Here is a 20,620-nt window from a genome sequence, read left to right as displayed (position 1 = left end):
ATGTTTTAACTTATTGAAACTTATTTAGACATTCCCTATTTTCACAAAGGATTTCATGGGGATAACAATAAAAAACACAAGTAATACATTTATTAGATAATAGGATATCACCAAAAGAGGACCCAGTAGGGTTGTAAATAAAGAGAAAGAATATATGCTAAATGTAAAGTTAACATTTTTGCAATGATTGAATAGAAAACTTTTGTTCTGAGTTCCCACATACTGTTGGCTCTTTTTGCTTTGGCTAAGTCATGTTTCAAAATTATAAAGCATACAATTCATCAAAGAAGGTAAAAGTTTTTCCTTCTATAAATTCTGAAAAAAATTATGTGGTAATGTCTTCCACAGCAGTTTTAGAGCAGACATGGACATAGATTAATTTCTACACAGCTTTTCTTTTACTGGCTTCTGAATAAAATGGAAAGTATAACATTTAAGTTTAGCTCAATGAAGACTGTTCTGTCTGAGTCTAAATACAATATATTATAGTATTTTGGTTAACACTAACCTTAAATATTTCTTTGCTCTTATTTCATCAGTTAACCCATTCCCAGCATGCTTTTTTCTTTTGCAAAATATATATATATATATATATATATATATATATATATATATATATATATATATGATGATTTATTGCCTAGAAACTTGTTGGGACTACTGTTTTAATCTTCAAATTAGAGTTCCTTTTCATTTTTCAGTAGCTTCATTCCTACTGGTTCAAGTACTTGATGATTCGTTAGAACTTGGCAAAGACAAACTCCTTTAAGAGGAGAGGTGTCATTACTACTTTAGCACATGTTTTGCATAAGATGACTTGATGCTACACCAACAGCATCAGAGCCAGTAAAACAGTCCTTGTATGTTCGTCAATGATGCTTCTTTTTTTATTTCCACCTGAGTCTGAAGGGAGTGAATAATATCATCCCATAGCTGAGTAGCTTGAAAGGACTAGAGCATCCTGAAAAGAAAAGAAAAAAATGAATAAACAGGTTTCTTACAATTTAGATTACACAAAAATATGTAAGTTTCCCAGTTTTGACAACCTTATGCTTTTGTGTGGCATATCTGTTGCCAGTCTCTCTCTTGTTTCTTCTCCTCCCATCCTATGTAAACCATAATTTATTTACTAACCCTGCACCATGTTTGTCTGCCAATAAAAACAGAGTAAATCTAGGAACTTGCTTTACTGATATCAAATGCATTATTATGTGAATTTATATAGCCTTAATATTACATGATGACTAGCTATACTTAATCTTGAAGAATACTTTTTAATTTTTTTTTTTACATTTATTCATTTTTGAGAGACAGAGCACAAGTGGGGGAGGGGCAGAAAGAGAGGGAGACACAGAATCCAAAGCAGGCTCCAGGCTCTGAGCTGTCAGCACAGAGCCTGATGCGGGACTCCAACTCATGAGCTGTGAGATCATGACCCGAGCTGAAGTCAGATGCCTAACTGACTGAGCCACCCAGGCGCCCCTGAATAATACTTTTTTAAGAAAATATTTAAAAGGAATGCACACACACATTGGTGTCTTAATTATGACAGACCTGTGGCTTCATGAGGCTCTTTTCTTTTTCTTTTTGCCTTTTTTGACCAATGGCAAGCCCTTCATGAAAGAGATCTAGGGCAAGCAGCTGAATAAAACTAATTGATTTATCTGCCAGTTGATCTGTAAGAAAAAAGTTTGTGAGAAATAATGGAAACCTGAAAACAATAAAAATGTCCATCACCTGGGGAACATTTAAATAAATTATGTCATAGCCTCACTGTGGAATATTTAACAGCCAGTTTGGAAGAATGAGATTTATAGCATGGAAGGATTTCATTAAATAGAAAAAACAAAACAAAACCAAAAAAACTTGCTAGTTTTTTTGGAGAATGTGTATACCATCATCTTAGTTATATATAAATGAATTCTTGAATTACATACAAGTATATGTAAATAAATAGAAAGGTATAGAAGGCTAACCTTCAAACTATTAACCTTTGGGAAGTAGGTTTATAATGAAAAAGGTTGTTCACTTTTTATTCTATTTATTTGTGAGCTTTTAAATAATATACATACTTTTTTCAATTAATTGGAGACAGTAAAATTTTTCATTGAGATAAACCCACATACCACAAAATTCACCTTTATTTCTTTTATTTTTTAATTATTATTATCTTTTAGTAGGCGCTAATGCCCAACATCGGTGTACTCATGACCCCCTGATCAAGAGTCATGTACTCTACCAACTGAGCCAGCCAGGCACCCCAAAATCCACCCTTTTAAAATGCACAATTCAATGGTTTTTCAGTACACTCACACAGTTGTGTAACATCACTATTATCTAAATCCAGATCATTTCATCACTTCAAAAAAAACCGTCAGACCTTAGCAGTCACTCCTCATTCCTCTCTACCCCAGTAAAATTTTTAAAATAACTTTCTTTTGTTTTAAAATTTTTAATGTTTTATTTATTTATGAGAGAGACAGAGTACGAGCAGGGGAGGGGCAGAGAGAGTGGGAGACACAGAAATGGAAGAAGGCTCCGGGCTCTGAGCTGTCAGCACAAAACCGGAAGCAGGGCTTGAACCACCAGATCATGACCTGAGCTGAAGTCAGATGCTTAACCGACTGAGCCACCCCAGCGCCCCTACCCCAGTAAATTTTTAATTAAACAATTTTAAGAATGATAATGGGATAAGTTGAAACATCTAGATTGTTGTTTCTAGGTCTTTTGTTGTTAGAATCCAAGAATTTAAGCTCTCTCCTCCTTTGGAAACAGGATGCCCAATTTTGCATAATAGTCTGATGTTTATGACAAAATGACAGAAATAAAAGTCCATCACCTTCAAATGCCTTTAGTAACAGAAGCTGTCTATCCTTTAAATATTAGCCCAAGACCCTGTGGACAATGCGGAGACAGGAGTAGGGGACAGAGGGTGAATAGTGGAAAGGGAGGAATTAGAGGAAGAGGGGACCAGGGAGTGATGGGCGAGTAGGGACGGGGGTAGGGTGGAGTGGGGTGGAAAAGGCTAGGAGTCTATGATCGGTGCAGACAAGGGTGTGGCCATCTGCTTCTCTAACTTTCATTAAATAAGTAGTCTAGGTTAAGGAAATAATTCTCCTGCTTGCCACCTCGTACTTTAATCCTTTGTTGTTCTGAGTGCAGCCTGCTGACCAGCAGCAGCATTGGCGTCATCTGGGAACTTACTAGATATGCGGAGTATCAGACCCAATCCCTGAATCCAAACTACATTTCAACAAAGTCCCCAGATGATTCGTGTGCATATTCATGTTTGTGAAGCACTGCTTTCGTGGACACCTTGGGCAGAGCAGCTCCGGAAAAAGCCGAATAGCGAGCGATTCTTTACCGCGGACCAGACAGCAGGTGGGCTGAGAAAGGGGCGGGGTCAGGAAAGGGCTGGCCCTCAGGAGGCAAGTCCAAACCACCCGCTCCTCTCAGCTGCCCTTCCTTTCAGAACATATTTGGTTAGGATCTATAGGGCTACCTGTCCTCCTTTTCCGGCAGAAGCCACCTTTAGGGCTAACGAAACTCTGCTCGCTCGGTCCTGGCCCCGGAAGCCTACTCCGGCTGCCAAGGCTACGGAATCGCGGAGTCAAAAGGACCGCCGTCAGCTAGCGCTCGGGTTCCTCCCCTAGCTCGTAACACCGCCCCCACCTGGCACTCGGTGGGCGGGGCCCAGGGAGCGTAGGCCCCGCCCCTCCAAGCCTGACGGAAGTGACGTCATGCCCTGGCCGGCCGGTCTTTCGGTCTTCTTCCCCCTCCCGTACTCTTCCTCCCCAGTCCCTCCCCTCCCCTCCCCCTTCCCTCCTCCGGCTCCAGCCTTTGAGGCCGCGCGGGTGGAGAAGGCTATGGAGTAAGCCGGCGGCCGCGGCAAGGCTCTGAGGCTGAGCAGGGGCAGCCAGGAAGCGTTTGGGGGGGCGGGGGAAACGAGCCCCAGCACCGCCCCTCCGGGGAAAGAGGGAAGAGGTGAGTGACCGCCCACGGGCACAGGGCGATCTCCTTCACCTGCCACACTCCCATCTGGGCTCTCAAGGCCAGCAAGGAGGGTACGGGGAAGGACCCGCACCCGGGGTAGGCCTCCAAGGCCCTTGGAGCTGGTGACTGTTGCCTGGTGACGGGCCTGCCGGCTGCGGGCCGGGACGGTGGACGCCCGTGTGTAGCCGAGCTGGGGGACTGGCGAGCTCCGGGGAGGGGATCCGAGAGGCCCGAGTTCCCCGAAGAGGCCTTGAGGCGACGGGAGACCGGGGCCGGAGCCATCTGTGGGAGGGAGAACCCTCTTTCAGGCCTTGGAGCTCGGGTTTCCGTGGTGGAGATCTTGGTTCCCTTTTGGGAAATTGGATACTACTCCGCGACTGGGTGAGACCGCTCCAGTCAGTTCTGAGGTCTGCACCTCATTACCTGGGTTACCAAACAGCGCCCTACGGCCCGGCGTCCTTTTCAGACAGTAGCTCTAGTTCTGGAACGGAAGGTTATTGTGGGTGAGGTGGGTGGGGCAGGTGTTTTGCGAAGACTAACACTCCCCTCGGTGGCTCCCTCACTCTTCTTTTTCTAAGCGGGAGAGAAAGGGTGGAGGAAGGTTTAGATCCGTAAAGCTTGCAAAAACTTCTTGGGATCCGACTGAATACATACCAGTACTGTCAGGTCAGCCCTATGACAGTCTTCATGAGACACTGCACTCGAGCCACTTAAAAGTGCCGTGTCAATAGTGACTTAAAATTGTAAGTGCAAACTAGTTTTTTGTAGATCAAATTCAGGAATTATTTGTATGTTGACTTTTTTTTTTTTTTTTTTTTTACAATTTGGATTCTGTGAATAATAATTTTTTAAATTTAAATTTTTTAAAATTAAAAAAAATTTTTTGCATCCCTCTCCATTCCGGAAAATTAACATAGTCTAACGAAAATGCTCCAGACCTGCCTGTCACTTTAAAAGCCAGTTGTATTCTGGTAATGGCTTGAAAGTCAGGTACTTGAAGCTTCCTTCTTTGCAGGCTTTTTTTTTTTTTTTTTTTTGGTTTGGCATTGTGTCTTATTCTTTAATATAAAAATTTTAATTTTAAAGTTTAAATATGGTTTGTCATTTTTAAACTAGTCATAAAAGAAACTTTTGGAGGATTGTTGTCAAGGAAAGGAACCTAATGGAAGGTAAGGACCTTCATTCTTTTCAGATCCACTTTACACACATGCTGAAACCTAGTCTTCTAAGATCCGTAAACATGCAACAGAAACAGACATGTATCGTAGAATACTTCTGAACAAATCAATTATCGTTAGGAATAACTATCCAACTCACATGTTTGAAATTCATTATTTACCCCCCGCCCCCCCAAAATAGGTCGTCTTACTGTGTTTAACTCAGTGACTAGCTTCATCATCCATCCCTTTTTGTAGGAGTAGAGTATGACATCTTCCTGTCTCTCATGACTCATATCACTCTCTCTTGATGTCCTGTTAATTTGGCTTCTTGAATATGTCCACTCTTCATCGTCACTACTAGTACTCTCATTCCAGCCATCATCATCTCTCATCTGAGGTATAACCAGCTTCCTCATTATGGTCTACTTGTATTTTCTGTGGCCTGCTCTGTAGTTTTCCACACCAGACTGAGTGACTGTTTCAGAATGCAGATCTAATCACATTGTCTTCATGTTTAAAACCCTTCAGTGGTTTCCATTGTTTTTTAAGAGAAACTAACATCCTTAACAACCTGTTTGGCCTCCCAGTTGCCTTTTGAACCTCATCTCCACAGTGCTTTCTGGCATTCCTTTCTCCCCTAGTCACCTTGTTCTTTCTGTTCTGCTTCAGGTACATGGCTTTTGGTTATGATGCTTCCTCTGCTTGGAAGTGCGCTTCTTTTCCTTTTCATCCAGTTCAGGGAAGACTTTCCTGGTTCAGGGAAGACTTTCCTGGTTAAGGTAGAGTCTCATAATTATATGTTCACATGACACCATTGCAGAGTTGCCATATTTATTAATACTTAATAAATTAATGAGATGTTTCTCATCTGATACTGTGTAAGTGCTTAATAAATGTTTGTTGAATGAGTGAATGAATGAATGAATGAATGAATTCAGTGCTTACTAAATGTGCCAGGAATTGTGTTAAACATTTTATGTGTCATCATCTTTAATCCTCTGAACAACCACATGATATGTGGGTGGCATTTCCCCCTTTTTATGGATTAGAAATAGTGTTAGGGAGGTAGTTGGTGGTTACAGTGCTAGTAAGTATTAGAACAGGCATTTGAACCCAGGTTTCCTTGCCACTGAAGATTGTGTACTTAGTCATATCACATTTAATTCTCACACTGTGCATCAGAACACCTGAGGAGCTGCTCAAAATACAAATGCTGCCCTGACTGCACATTTATAGGTTCTGATTCCAAAGGTTTGAGACGGTAGATAGGCATCTATGTAATTAACAAATTATTCAGTCCTTTGGATGTTATTAGATGAATTTAGATGTTCATCAGAGTTTGAAAACTGTTGCCTTAGACAACAGTTCAGTGCTTTATGAGTTTCAGTTTTCACACATTTTACTCCATTGTATTTCAGATTTTGTATATTCTTAAATCATCTTACTGTAGATGTAAGAAAGTGACCTTAGTGGTCATTTAGTCTAATTTCCTACCTGATTATTCCTTTTCCCCATTCTCCAGCTGAAGGGGCTGAATAGTGAGATGCTGCCACCCCAGTGCTGCTACTTTTTTGAAATTATGGTAATTTCAAGAATCTGCTTGACTTCCTGTAGTAAAAACTACACTAAGTACATGGGGTTCATTGAAGTGCCTTCACAAGAGTTGGATGTAATCTCTCCTCAGATCTTACTGTTTAAATTGCTGACTTGATGTTTAAGCATATATTGCCTTGTAATTTCTTATGTTGTTTTCTAAGGCTTATTGTACAGTGGTCTTAAGTTTGTAAATAGTGATGGAATGTTTTACTTCTTGTTTCTCTTACTGTACCTAGTATGGTGCTTTCTACCTGGTAGGTAATCAATAATTTGTTGAACAAATGTGTGCATCATTGTTCATTCCTAAGTCTCTTTAGTGTTTTATGTTTTTCCTAAATCAGCTTGTCTCCTGTAAGTAATCTGTTCTAGCTCAACTGATAATAATTAGATACTTTCTGTAGTTGTAAAGAGAATGATTGTACTCTGCTTGTGTGATCTTTGTTTTCTGAATAGGATTAACCATGATGGAAAGGCTAAAGAATAGTGTCCATCATTTTTTTTGAAAATTATATCTTTTTAAAGCTTGTAGTGATCTCTGAGTGTTCTCACAAGAAAAAAATGTATTTCAAGAATATATCTCAGAACCATCTTACTTTAGATGTAAACAGATACACATTGCATATGGGAGTGTAGGTACGACATTTTTTCTCAAATTTTATGAATCATTTTACCAAAAGCATTTGTGTCATGTTAATGTAATTCTTATTTTGAATTACAAAATTTCATTTTACGAATACCTAACTGTATAAATCACTGTATAAGTGGTATTCTTTTATATTCAGGCATTTATATGGAGAGAAATCTCAGACCCTTGTGCTTCTTTAATGAATAAAGCAAACTATTTTGAGTTCATTGGTATTTATTTGTACTGTTCACCTAGTGGTCAGTGTGTATTATTTTGTGCTTATTGAAAGTCTCGTTTCTGCTAGGTGCCGTGAGACTAACAAGTACTAAACTTTATTTCATTATCAGATGTAATTATAGTAACTTTTAAATTTGCATTACAGTATTTACAACATAAATGTGAGCTAATTCTACTTTTTGATATTTTATTCTTGGGGAAGTAAGGGATTCTTGGCAGTTGTGTTACTTGAAAATGTAGGAATTTTTTTAAGTTTAAATCTAATTTTACCTACTCTATTCCTGCTGTATCTAGAGTTTGTAAGTAGGCAGAACTGTAAGAACTGCCAATTCCTTTCAGCTACCTGCCATCAGGTGCTGTAACAGTCAACCCACTTTCTGCCAGCTGCTTGTAAAATCTGGTATTACAGCAGATTTACCTTCTGGTTCTACCAAAAACCAAGTGATGACTGAGCCAGATACAGAGAGATATAATCTTGGAATCATAATTAAGTTGTCCCAAATCTTATTTTGCCTGGATTCAGGAGGGAAAGATGATTGAATTTCACGTGTATTCTACTAAATGGTATACAAGGGGAAATGGCTTATATGAATGGATATTTCTGTCATTTGTAACTATCTTTCGAAAAATACGGGCTTTTTTTCTTTATTCAACAATCAAGTGACAATTTGAAAAGCTAACATTTTAAGAAAGGATATTTGGACTCTAGTTTACTTATATGTCAGAGGAATATTGCTAATAATTCAAAATCTCATTTAAGTTCAGGTCTTTTTTTTAAAGTTTATTTATTTATTTTGAGAGAAAGAAAGAGAGTGTATGGACAGGGGTGGGGCAGAGAGAGAATCCTAAGCAGACTCCACACTGTCAGTGCAGAACCAGATGTGGGGCTTGAACCCATGAACCATGAGATTATGACCTGAGCCGAATACAAGAGTTGGACGCTTAACCTACTGAGCTACCCAGCTGCCCCGGGTTCAGGTTTCTTTCTTTCTTTCTTTTTTTTTTTTTTTTTTTTTAATTTACATCCAAATTAGTTAGCAAATAGTGCAACAATGATTTCAGGAATAGATTCCTTACTGCCCCTTACCCATTTAGCCCATCCCCCCTCCCACAACCCCTCCATAAACCCTCAGTTTATGAGTCTCTTCTGTTTTGTCCCCCTCCCTGTTTTTATATTCTTTTTGTTTCCCTCCCCTTATGTTCATCTCTTTTGTCTCTTAAAGTCCTCATATGAGTGAAGTCATATGATTTTTGTCTTTCTCTGACTGACTAATTTCACTTAGCATAATACCCTCCAGTTCCATCCACGTAGTTGCAAATGGCAAGATTTCATTCTTTTTGATTGCCAAGTAATACTCCATTGTATATATATACCACATCTTCTTTATCCATTCATCCATCGATGGGACATTTGGGCTCTTTCCATACTTTGGCTGTTGTTGACAGTGCTGCCATAAACATGGGAGTGCATGTGTCCCTTTGAAACAGTACCCCTGTATCCCTTGGATAAATGCCTAGTAGTACAATTGCTGGATTGTAGGGTAGTTCTATTTTTAGTTTTTTGAGGAACCTCCGTACTGTTTTCCAGAGTGGCTGCACCAAGCTTGCATTCCCAAGGTTTCTTTTAAAAGCTCTCCTTGGCAACCTTTTTCAAGCTCACAGCCTTAACTGCTGTACTGCTTTATAAGCTCATGGTGCCCAAAGTTTAGTCTTCAGTCAAGACTTTTTTTCTAAGTTTTTGGCCTATATATCTAAAAACCTACTAGATCTATCTCCATGTGAATGTCATTCAGGCAACTCAACTTCAAAATGTCAAAAATTGAATTCTTCCTCTCAAAAACAGAGTTATCTCTTGTAAGTCTTATAAGCCTTGGTGAATGGCTTCACTCTCCACCTAGACTCTGAAATGGGAGACCTGATTGGGATTCCTAGTTTTGTCCCTTTCCTTTATCTAATTGGTCACGAAGTTCACTTAGTTCTAACTCGTACTTGTTTTTTCCTTTCTTTTCCTTCCTTACTGCTATTATCTTACTTCAGCAACCTCTCCCTCTCTTTTTTTTTTTTTTTTTTTGAGAGAGAGAGAGAGAAAGAAAGAGAGAGAGCAAGTAGGGGAGAGGGGTAGAGGGAGAGAGAATCCCAAGCAGGCTCCATGTTCAGTGCAGAGCAATATGGGGCTGATCCCACGACCCTGGAATCATGACCTGAGCTGAAATCAAAAGTTGGACGCTCAACCAGCTGAGCCACCCAGCACCCCAACCTCTCCCTCTTTTAAAATTTGTTTAAAATTTGATGTATGTAAAAGTGCATAGCAAAGTTTAATATGTAGTTATAAAATAAGCATCCATATAACTAACACCTTTGAAACATCCCCTCTTCCTGCCATCTCTTCCCTATCTTCCTTGTCCTTATTTCCAAGTGTCCTTGTCCTTTCCTTTGTTTTCTTGCTTTGTATACATTGTAAATTATATCATCCCTCACTATGTATGTAGTTCATCACACTGATGTTCCCTTTAGTCTTGCCATATTCCCTCCTTCCACTCCTAGTATATCTTTCACTTTGCTTGATAGAGTGATTGATCTTACTCATGCTTGAAACCCTTCTGTGGCTTATAGCTTGATTGCTTATTACTAATTGCTCTTGGTGATCTGGCTTTTATAAGTCTCTTCTGCCATACTTCCCTGTTTCCTCCAGCTTTATCTGAACTGCTTTGTTTTTACTCTTTGTCTTTACTCCTATACTTTTCCCATTCTCTACCTAGTTCATTCCTATTCACCGTTAGAGACATGTCTAGCTTTGCTTTACTGTTTTGGGAAAACTTCCTTCCCTCTGTTCCTGTTTGTGTTTTGTTTTGCTTTATTTATTTATTTATTTATTTATTTATTTATTTATTTATTTTGCTATGTAAGACTTTGTATGTGTATTCTGTAGCATTTTATCTGTTTTGGGAAAACTTCCTTCCCTCTGTTCCTGTTTGTGTTTTGTTTTGCTTTATTTATTTATTTATTTATTTATTTATTTATTTAGCTATGTAAGACTTTGTATGTGTATTCTGTAGCATTTTATCACTGTAGGCTAATGCTATGGATGGTTTACTTCTCTGTCTCTTGGCCCTTTGATGGTAAGATCTTTCATGGCTTATTTTTCCTTCTTTCTCCCCCACTTTCTTATATGGTATCACGTACACAGTGGGCACTCAATAAATATTAAATAATTTACCAGGTGAATTTCCATGTCTGTTCTCATCATGTGTACACACACTAGTGTTGGCTCTGTTTGGATGATGGATGGGCATTTCAAGTTTGAATATTACCTCTGAAAATATCCTTTGTTTTCATACTGAGCTATTTGTAGTTCTCAAATCACATCATGGTCTTGCTCCTCTCCTGGAGCATGGCACGTACGTCTTGTTAATTGCTATAAACCTTTGCAGGTTTGAGTTAGCTACAGGACTGAGTCCCTAAAGAGAGAAGTGTTTCTATTTACATCTGCATTTCCAGTGTATAACCAGCACATGGCATATAATACGTAGCGACTTAGGCAGAGTTAGAGGAATGGGTATGTAGGTTTTAAATAGGGTTTTTATGTCCCTTCACCTCCCCCATCAAAATCAGCAGCAGATGTTCATAGAGAACAACTTGGCATGCAATAAATATTTTCATAATGCCAACAGCAACATTTTCTAACTGCTTATAGAAATGCATTAAATTGGGGCGCCTGGGTGGCGCAGTCGGTTAAGCGTCCGACTTCAGCCAGGTCACGATCTTGCGGTCCGTGAGTTCGAGCCCCGCGTCAGGCTCTGGGCTGATGGCTCGGAGCCTGGAGCCTGTTTCCGATTCTGTGTCTCCCTCTCTCTCTGCCCCTCCCCCGTTCATGCTCTGTCTCTCTCTGTCCAAAAAAAAAAAAAAAAAAAAAAAAAAAAAACGTTGAAGAAAAAAAAAAAAGAAAAAAAAATTAAAAAAAAATGCATTAAATTAAAAAGGGAAAGTGAGTCTCTATTTCTGTTTATAGATACTTCAAATCTGTCATGGAAGAAAGTAGGTCATATTTACATCAATATAATTTAAATTAACAGAGAAAATTAGATATAAACTAGTGCTGCCTTAGTCCAGTGGCCTTCCAAATATTTTTGCTTGTGTGTTCTCTAAATAATTTTGAAAAACAATATACTCCTTTGCATGTTTTTAAGTTGATGGTATCTGAAATGTTTGTCAAGAGTTTAGATAGTTACAGGTCACCTGGATGGCTCAGTTGGTTGGGTGTTGGACTCTTTGATTTCAGCTCAGGTCATGATCTCATGGTTTATGGGACTGAGCCCTGCATCAGGCTCTGTGCTGTCCACACGGAACCTGCTTTGGATTCTATCCCTCTCCCTCTCTGCTCCTCTCCCCCTCTCATGTGCTCTCTCAAATTAACATTAAAAAAAAGAGTTTCAGTTGTTAAAAAAGGATCTAATTTCTAGACTTGCATATTGTGATTATGTTTTGCTTTTATCAAAACCTTGGAGTTTTTGCCTGTTGATTGAAATTAACTTGTTCTTATATATCCCTATGACAGCCATCTTATTTCTTAATTGTAAATCTGTGATAGATAAGGCATGGGGTCTTGCTGTTAATATCTGGGCTGGAAGGAATAAAGCACATACATCCTCTTTAGTATTTTTTCCCGAACTTATTTTTGCTTTATTTTTTTTATTTATTAAAAAAACTTTTTTTAATGTTTATTTATTTTTGAGAGACAGAGAGAGAGAGTGCAAGAAGCAGGGGTGGGGCAGAGAGAGAGGGAGAACAGAATCCGAAGCAGGCTCCAGACTCTGAGCTGTTAGCACAGAGCCGGATGCCGGGCTCTACCTCATGAACTGTGAGATCATGATCTGAGCTGAAGTCGGATGCTTAACTGACCGAGCCACCCAGGCGCCCCGATATTTTTTGCTTTATTCTTAAAGGACTTTCAGTATTAATGCATTCTTGAATTGCATTTACCCTACTCTTCAAAGTTTTTTATATCCAGGGAAATGCCCTATAATAAGACTGGGATAGCTGAGAAAATACTTTTCTTTGGTCAAGTGGGAGAAAATTGTAAGGAAAGTGTGGGTTAAGGAAGATTTGTAGGACACAGACTTTGTCAGGCAAATCAGTTTTAGGAGTAAACGCAGAAGTTGAAGAAAGTTACAGGGTTTAGACCTCTTTTTGTGCCATGGACTCTGACAATTTAGTGAAGCCTGTATCCTCAAGAGTATTATTTTTGCAGGCAACTGCTCTACCACTGAGCTTTACCCCTACTCAAGAGTATTATTTTTGGTTCAGCTCATCAATTTCTACAAAAGCCTCAGGGATTCCACTGGGATTACATTGAGTATATAGATCAGTAGGGAAAATTGGTATTTTAACATTATTGAGTTTTTCAATTCATAAACACAATCTTTCCTTTTTTTTTTTTTTAAGTTTTTTATATTTATTTATTTATTTATTTAGAGAACATGCACATGCATATGCACGGAGGAGGGACAGAGGGAAAGACAGAATCTTAAGCAGGCTCCACACTGAGTGAGGAGCTGACATGGGGCTCAGTCTCAGGATCATGAAATCATGACCTGAGCCGAAATCAGTAGTTGGTCGCTTAACCAACTGAGGCACCCTGGTGCCCCCACAATCTTTCCTTTAAGTCTTCTTCAGTTTTTCTCAGCAGTTTTTGTTATTTTCACTGTACAAGTCTTATATATCTTTTAAATTTAGATAGGTGTTTCATGTTCTTGAGATGGTATTTTTGAAATTTCAGTGTTTGTTTCTAGTATAAATAGTCTTTAAAAAAAATTGTTTTTAATGATTTTTGAGAGAGACAGAGCGTGAGTGGGGGAGGGGCAAAGAAAGAGGGAGACACAGAATCTGAAGCAGACTCCAGGCTCTGAGCTGTCAGCACAGAGCTTGACTCAGGGCTTGAACCCGTGAACCATGAGATCATGACCTGAGCCAAAGTGGGAGTTTAACGAACCAAGCCACCCAGGTGTCCCAGAAATAGTCTTTTTTTAAAAAATATTCCATTCTTACATTCTACTGTAATGCTAAACTCATATTCTAGTAGCATTTTTGTAGATTCCTTCTGACTTTAATTGTACATGATCCGAATACCTTTTTATTTTGTTCTCTTAATTGCTTTGGCTAAGACCTCCATTAGAATTTTGAACTGAAGTGGTAAAAGTAAATATTTTTACTTTAAGAAGAAAGCAATCAATCTTTTATTTTTAAATATAATAGTAGCTGTAGGTATTCAAAGATTCTATTTATCAGATTGATGAAGTTCCTTTCTTTCCTTCTTTACTTCCTTCCTTTTTTAAAGTAGGCTCCATGCCCAATGTGGGGCTTGAACTCACAACCCTGAGATTAGGAGCATCATGCTCTATCAACTGAGCCAGCCAGGAGCCCTGAGGAAGTTTTTTTTTGTTTTTTTGTTTTCCTGTTCTAAGCTGAGAATTTTTATTGTGAATATGTATTGAATTTTGTTAAAAATCTTTTTTGCCTTTATTGAGATGATCATATGCCCCTCCCCCATTATGTAGTTAGTATGGTGAATTACATGAATTTGTTTTTTTTTTTTAAATTTTTTTTTAATCTTTATTTTTATTTTTTGAGAGAGAGAGAGAGAGACAGAGCATGAGCCAGGGAGGAGCAGAGAGAGAGAGGGAGACACAGAATCTGAAACAGGCTCCAGGCTCTGAGCTATTAGCACAGAGCCCGATGAGGGGCTCTAACTCACAAACTGCGAGATTATGACCTGAGCCGAAGCCGGACACTCAACCGACTGAGCCACCCAGGCGCCCCTACGTGAATTTGTTTTGAGTGTTAAATCAACCTTGCGTTCCTTAGATGAATCTCACTTGGTTATAGGGTTGGGTTTATTGGATTTGATGTGCTAATATTTTGTTAAGGATTTTTGCATGTTGATGACAAATATTGGTATGCAGTTTTCTTGGGTCATTAGTTGTTGGTATCAGGACAATACTGACTATATAACATGACATGAAAATTGTTCTCTCTGTGTTCTAGAAGAGCTTGTACAGATCTGGTTTTTATTTTTTCCTTAAATATTTGATAGAATTCAACAGGGAAGCCATTTGAGCCTGGAGTATATTTTGTGGTAAAGGTTGTAGTTATGAATCGGATTTCTTTTATGTAGGACTATTCTGAGTTCCTGTTCCTTCTTGAGTCAATTGTTTTGGCTTTCAAGGATTTTTTCCATTTCATCCAAGTTGTTGAATTAATTGGCATAAAGTCATCTGTAATACCTTATTGTTTAAAATCTGGGATTTATATAGGATTAGAATCTGAAGGATTTCCTCTATTTCTGATATTGGTCATTTGTGTCTTTAAACATTTTCTTAATGTAGTTAGTGGCTTTTTAAAGCCATAGTTTTTGGCTTCATTGATTTTTCTTTTATTTCTGTAAAATAGAGTGTTACATTAAATTCAATGTGTTTCATTGATTTCTACTCATTATTTTCTTTTTCCTACTTAATTTGAGTTTAGTTGTTTTCTTTATTTTTTCCCCTAGCTTTCTAAGATGGAAGGTGACAGCACTAATTTTGGCGTTTTTCCCCCCTCATATAAACATTTAAAGTTGTGTCTTTTCCACTAGTCACCAGCTTGCCTACATCCCACAGATTTTTACTTTTCAGTCACCTCAAAGTATTTAAAAATTTCTGTGACTTATTTATTTTAGCCCTTGGGTTATTGAGAAGTATTTAATACATATTTGAGAAGTTCAAATATGTTTTGCATTTTTTTAAAAAGATATTTACCTACTACTTATTTCTAGTTTAATTTCATTGTGGTCAAATAATGTATTTTATATTTCAGTAGTTTTACATATGTTGAGATTTGTTTTATGGCCAAGAATATAGTCTTTTTTTTATTTTTTATTTTTTTAAAATTATTTTTGAGAGAGAGAGAGAGAGAGAGCAAGCAGGGAAGGGGCAGAGAGAGGGAGACACAGAATCGGAAGCAGGCTCCAGATTCTGAGTGCTCAGCACAGAGCCCGATGCGGGGCTCGAACTCACAGATCGCGAGATCATGACCTGAGCTGTAGTTGGCCGCCCAACCGACAAAGCCACCCAGGAGCCCCAAGAATATAGTTAGTCTTAATTAATGTTCCACGTACACATGAAAACAAAATGCATTCTGCTCTTGTCAAGTAGGATATTATGGGTGGGTCATGTTGTTTGATAGTGTTGTTTATGTCTTCTATATCCTTACTGATTTTTTTTTGTCTGCTCAGTCTATGTCCATTTATTTCTGAAAGAGGATCCTTGAAGTCTCTAAGTATAATTATGGATTTGTTTGTTTCTTTCAGTCATTTTTTTGCTGTCTTTATTTTAAAGCTCTTATTCAGTGTGTACACATTGAAGATTTTATGTTTTCTTGATGAATTGACATCTTTGTTATTATGAAATGTTGCCTATTCTGTTTGTAATTAATATAGCCACTCTTGCTTGGTATATTTTAACATTTTTTCAGTTTTAAGTCATCCTGTAATGTGGACTTTTTTTTTTTAATGTTTATTATTTATTTTAAGAGAGACAGCAAGAATGTGCATGAGCTGGGGAGGGGCAGAGAGAGAGGGAGAGAGAATCCCAAGCAGGCTCCAGTGTGGGACTTGATCCCATGACCATGAGATAATGACCTGAGCTGAAATCAAGAGTCATACACTTACCCAACTGAGCCACCTCGACACCCCTGGAGTGGATTTCTTGTTAGCAGTACATAGTTGGGTCTTGCTTTTTAATCTAGTTTGACAGTTTCATCTTTTAATTGGAATTTTAAATCATTTACACTTAATGTAATTATTTGTAGGGTCAGATTTAAATCTGCTCTCTTGCTATTTGTTTTCTACTTGTTACAGTTGTTCTTTGTTCCTTTCTTCCTCTTTTCCTACATCTTTTTGTATTCATCTTATTTTAGGATTCCATTTTATTTCCATTATTGACTTTTTAGCTGTATCTATTATTTTACTTATTAGTCTAGGATTTAATGTGTTTTTAATTTGCTATAATCTATTTTCAAGTGATGTTATATTACTTGAAATATAATAGAAGAATCTCTCATATATACTTCCATTTCTTCTCTCCTGTGCTTGTTTTGTTTTGTCTTGTCATATTTTTTACTTCTACATATACCTATATATATATATATATATATATATAGGTATATGTATTTTGTTTTTTTGCTTTAAATGATCAGTTATCTTTTAAAAATAACTTGAGAAGTTTTTTTATAAACCCACATAATTTTTATTTCTAGTGTCCTCCATTCTTTTTATGGATTCACATTTCCATCTGGTATCTTTTTCCTTCTGTTTGAAGGACTTCTTTTAATATCTCTTCTAGTGAATATTTGTTGGCAACAAATTCTCTCAGATTTTGTTTTCCTGAAGAAATATTTCACATTTATTTTTGAAAGTTTTTTTTTCCCCTGCCTTATAGAATTCTAGGTTGACAGGTGTTTTTGTTTTTTTTGTTTGTTTTTTTTAGCACTTTACAGACCTCCATTCAGTTGTTCCCTGGCTTGTATAGTTTCTGATTAGAAGTCTGTGGAAAATTCTTATCTTTTTTCCTTTCTATGTAATTTTCCTGTTCCCTCTGGCTGCTTTTAAGATTTTCTCTTACTGACTTTTAGCTATTTAATATGACATGTCCAAACATGGTTTTCTGTTTATCCTGCTTGTGGTTTATTGAATTTCTTGACACCTTGTATAGTTTTCATCAAATTCAGAAACATTTTGGCCATTATGCTTTCCAATGTTATTTTTCCCTTTTCCTTCTTACTTTTGGGATTCAGTTATATATGTTATACTGTGATATTGTCCCACAGGTCATTGAGACTTTGTTCATTTTTTTTTTCCCTAGGCTTTTACTCTACCTTCAGGTTTTACTAATTTTTTTTTCCTACTTTCTCTAATTTGTTAATCATATTCTCTAAATTTTTTATTTGAAATATTTTACTTTTTATCTCTAGAATTTTCATTTGGGTTTTTAAAAAAGACCCTATTTTCTTCATTATGTTCATGTTTTCCTTGAAATACTTAGATATGTGATAGATTTTTTTTTTTAAGTTTATTTATTTTGAGAGAGAGTGAGTGAACAGGGGAGGGGCAGATAGAGAAGGAGAGAGAAGATCCCAAGCCGATTCTGTGCTGCCAACACAGAGCCCAATAGGGGGCTCAAACTCACGAACTGTGAGATCATGACCTGAGCCTAAACCAGGAGTTGGATACTTAACCAACTGAGCTTTCATTATGATAGCTTTTTAATGTTTTTAATGTCTATAACCTATCATTTTGGAGGATTTATTGACTGATTTGTTCTTGATTATGAGCACATTTTCTTGCTTCTTGGCAAATCTAATATTTATTGATTGCATGGTGAACATTGTGAATGTTACATTGTTAGGTTTCTGAAATTTTTTTTTGTCTTTCTTTCATGAATATTGGGTTTCATTCTGGTCAGTTAAGTAATTCATGATTAGTTTGATCATTTGAGACTTACTTTTAGTTTTTTAGGGCAGGTTTAGAGTAGATTTTACTCTGAGAACAGTTTATCTCACTACTAAGGCATGGTTCTTTTGGGGTTTCTACTGAATGCTTTTGGTTGAGCATTGAGGCCTCTACTCTAGCTGGTGAGAAATTAAATGAATTGCAGCCCTGTGTGGACTCTGGAACTATTCAGCTTACAGCTCTCTAGTTGGTCCTTGCCTGACCTGGTGGAGTTTCATACCATGTGTGGGCATCTTAGTGTTCAACAGTGCATCAGATTTCTCTGAAAATTTCTGAGCTCTTTCTTAGCATAGTTTCCTTCTCTCTTTCTCTTTCTTTCTCTCTTGTTCCCTAATTTTCCCCTTTCTCTTTGAAATTGTATCCCAGAACTCCTAGGCACTTCTGCATCCTTGAACTCCCAATTTGTCTCAACTCTTTTAAAAAAAAAAAAAAATTTTTTTTAACATTTATTTATTTTTGAGACAGAGAGAGACAGAGCATGAACGGGGGAGGGTCAGAAAGAGAGGAAGACACAGAATCCTTAGCAGGGTCCAGGCTCTGAGCTGTCAGCACAGAGCCTGACGCGGGGCTCCAACTCATGAGCTGTGAGATCATGACCTGAGCCGCAGTCAGATGCTTAACCAACTGAGCCGCCAAGGAGCCCCTCTCCTCAACTCTTTAACTCAGCTAGACCGCTGCTTGGAATTCTGCTCTCTACTCTGTGGTTTGCAGTGTACCTCTAGGCAGAAAGCTGGAGCAATCCTGGGGTTCACCTTGTTAGTTTGCTTTCTCATTGGGATTACCTACCTGTGCTGCCTGAAAACATTTATTTCATACGTTTTGTCCAGCTTCTAGCTGCTTAAGGTAAGAGGATAAATTCAGTCTTTGTTCCTACATCATGGCCAGAAGTGTGTAAAATTTTAAAAATATTTTATGAGGGGTGCCTAGGTGACTCAGTCCGTTAAGCATCTGACTCTTGATTTTGACTCAGGTCATGATCTCACAGTTTATGAGTTGGAGCCCTGCATTGGGCTCCGCACTAACAGGGTAGAGCCTGCTTGGGATTCTCTCTCTGCCCCTCCTTCCCTCTCTCTTTCAAAAATAAATAAATATTAAAAGAAAAAATATTTTATGACTTACTGCTTGTGCATGTTTTACTGTCCTTTTGCCATCAATGCTTTTCTTTTAGAAGATATTCTTGAGTGATTTCATAGGTCAACAGTAGTTATTTTACTTATTATTTTTAAAATTTCTCCAAATGCTTCTCTTTGTCTCTCTTTTTTTTAATGCTTATTTATTTATTTTGAGAGAGAGAGAGTGTACGCAAGCATAAGCTGGGGAGAGGGGCAGGGAGAGGGAGAGAGAGAATCCCAAGCAGGCTCCATGCCCAGCACAGAGCCCGATGTGGGGCTTGATCCTATGACCATGAGATCCTGACCTGAGCTGAAACCAACAGTTGGATGCATAACCAACCAAGCCACCAAGGCACCTTATATCATTATTATTTTTTATTTTTCTGAAGTTTATTTATTTTTGTAATCTTATACCCAACTTGGGGCTCAAACTTACGACCCCCAGATCAAGAATCATAAGTTCTTGTGACTGAGGCTGCCAGGTGCCCCTCAATGATTATTTTATTAGTGAATGAAACTTGTATCAAATACAAACTTCTTGTTTAGTATAGATAGCATTAGCTCCTTTCAGGTTTTATATGGCTGTTTTTAGTCTGAAGAAAGATTTGGGCCCTCTAATACCCTTAAAGTATTGCGGGTTCATGTTATATAGTTGAACAACATTCATGTCAGCGTCAAGTGTCTTTTCTCTTCCTGGTCTGTAATAATTGAGGTTGAAAGGAACAGTTTGGTTCCTAGATTTAAATTGCATTAGAATGTATTGGGTTCTTTGAAGACAAAACCAACATGTAGCTTTTATACTCTAGAATTGTTTCATTCCCTTTTGGGGGTATATTAAGTTTTCAGACTAAATAATGAATGTTAAGTGTTGAAACAAGTAAAAACAAATGATCAACGTTCCCCCATTCCCTTGTGTTTCTAGGTAACTACTCAATATTGCAGCCATGGAGTCCATGCTTAATAAGTTAAAGAGTACTGTTACGAAAGTAACAGCTGATGTCACTAGTGCTGTAATGGGAAACCCTGTCACTAGAGAATTTGATGTTGGTCGACACATTGCCAGTGGTGGCAATGGGCTAGCTTGGAAGATTTTCAATGGCACAAAAAAGTCAACAAAACAGGTAAGTTTTAATTCAGAGTCCATTGGCAAAAAATGCACATGTTAATAAGTAGTATAATGTGCATATATGTTTTTATGTTAAGAAATGCCAAAAGTAATGGGTTCTTTACTTCTCATTTCCATCTAATGAAGTCATACAAAAATAAACGCTTTTAAACATGCCCTGAATCTCCTGGTTACAAATATATTGTTTGATATATCACCCCATCTTGTAATTTAATTTTGATTACTTAA

The 20,620-nt window shown here is 37.8% G+C and overlaps 1 protein-coding gene across 5 annotated transcripts in view; it reads left to right on the top strand.

Annotated features, from left to right (window-relative positions):
* The first annotated feature begins 3,771 nt into the window (after positions 1-3,771).
* Positions 3,772-20,620, top strand: part of SCYL2 (SCY1 like pseudokinase 2) — a 70,534-nt gene continuing 53,685 nt past the window's right edge. Inside the window, exons 1-3 of one of the 5 annotated variants that reach the window (XM_053894689.1) lie at positions 3,776-3,984; positions 5,823-5,932; positions 20,189-20,387. In XM_053894689.1, the coding sequence (XP_053750664.1) occupies positions 20,211-20,387 (177 nt within the window). In that variant the 5' untranslated portion in view covers positions 3,776-3,984; positions 5,823-5,932; positions 20,189-20,210. Of the gene's footprint in view, positions 3,985-4,287; positions 4,401-5,822; positions 5,933-20,188; positions 20,388-20,620 lie in introns of those variants that run through there. The other 4 variants (XM_053894691.1, XM_019446555.2, XM_053894690.1 and 1 more) reach the window with 4 other exon arrangements.

This window comes from Panthera pardus, unplaced genomic scaffold (genome assembly GCF_024362965.1).
Source record: "Panthera pardus isolate Hobbes unplaced genomic scaffold, ASM2436296v1 HiC_scaffold_6, whole genome shotgun sequence".
Lineage (NCBI taxonomy): Eukaryota > Metazoa > Chordata > Mammalia > Carnivora > Felidae > Panthera > Panthera pardus.
Note: the sequence above shows the minus strand (reverse complement) of the source record. Positions and strands in the feature narration are given on the sequence as shown.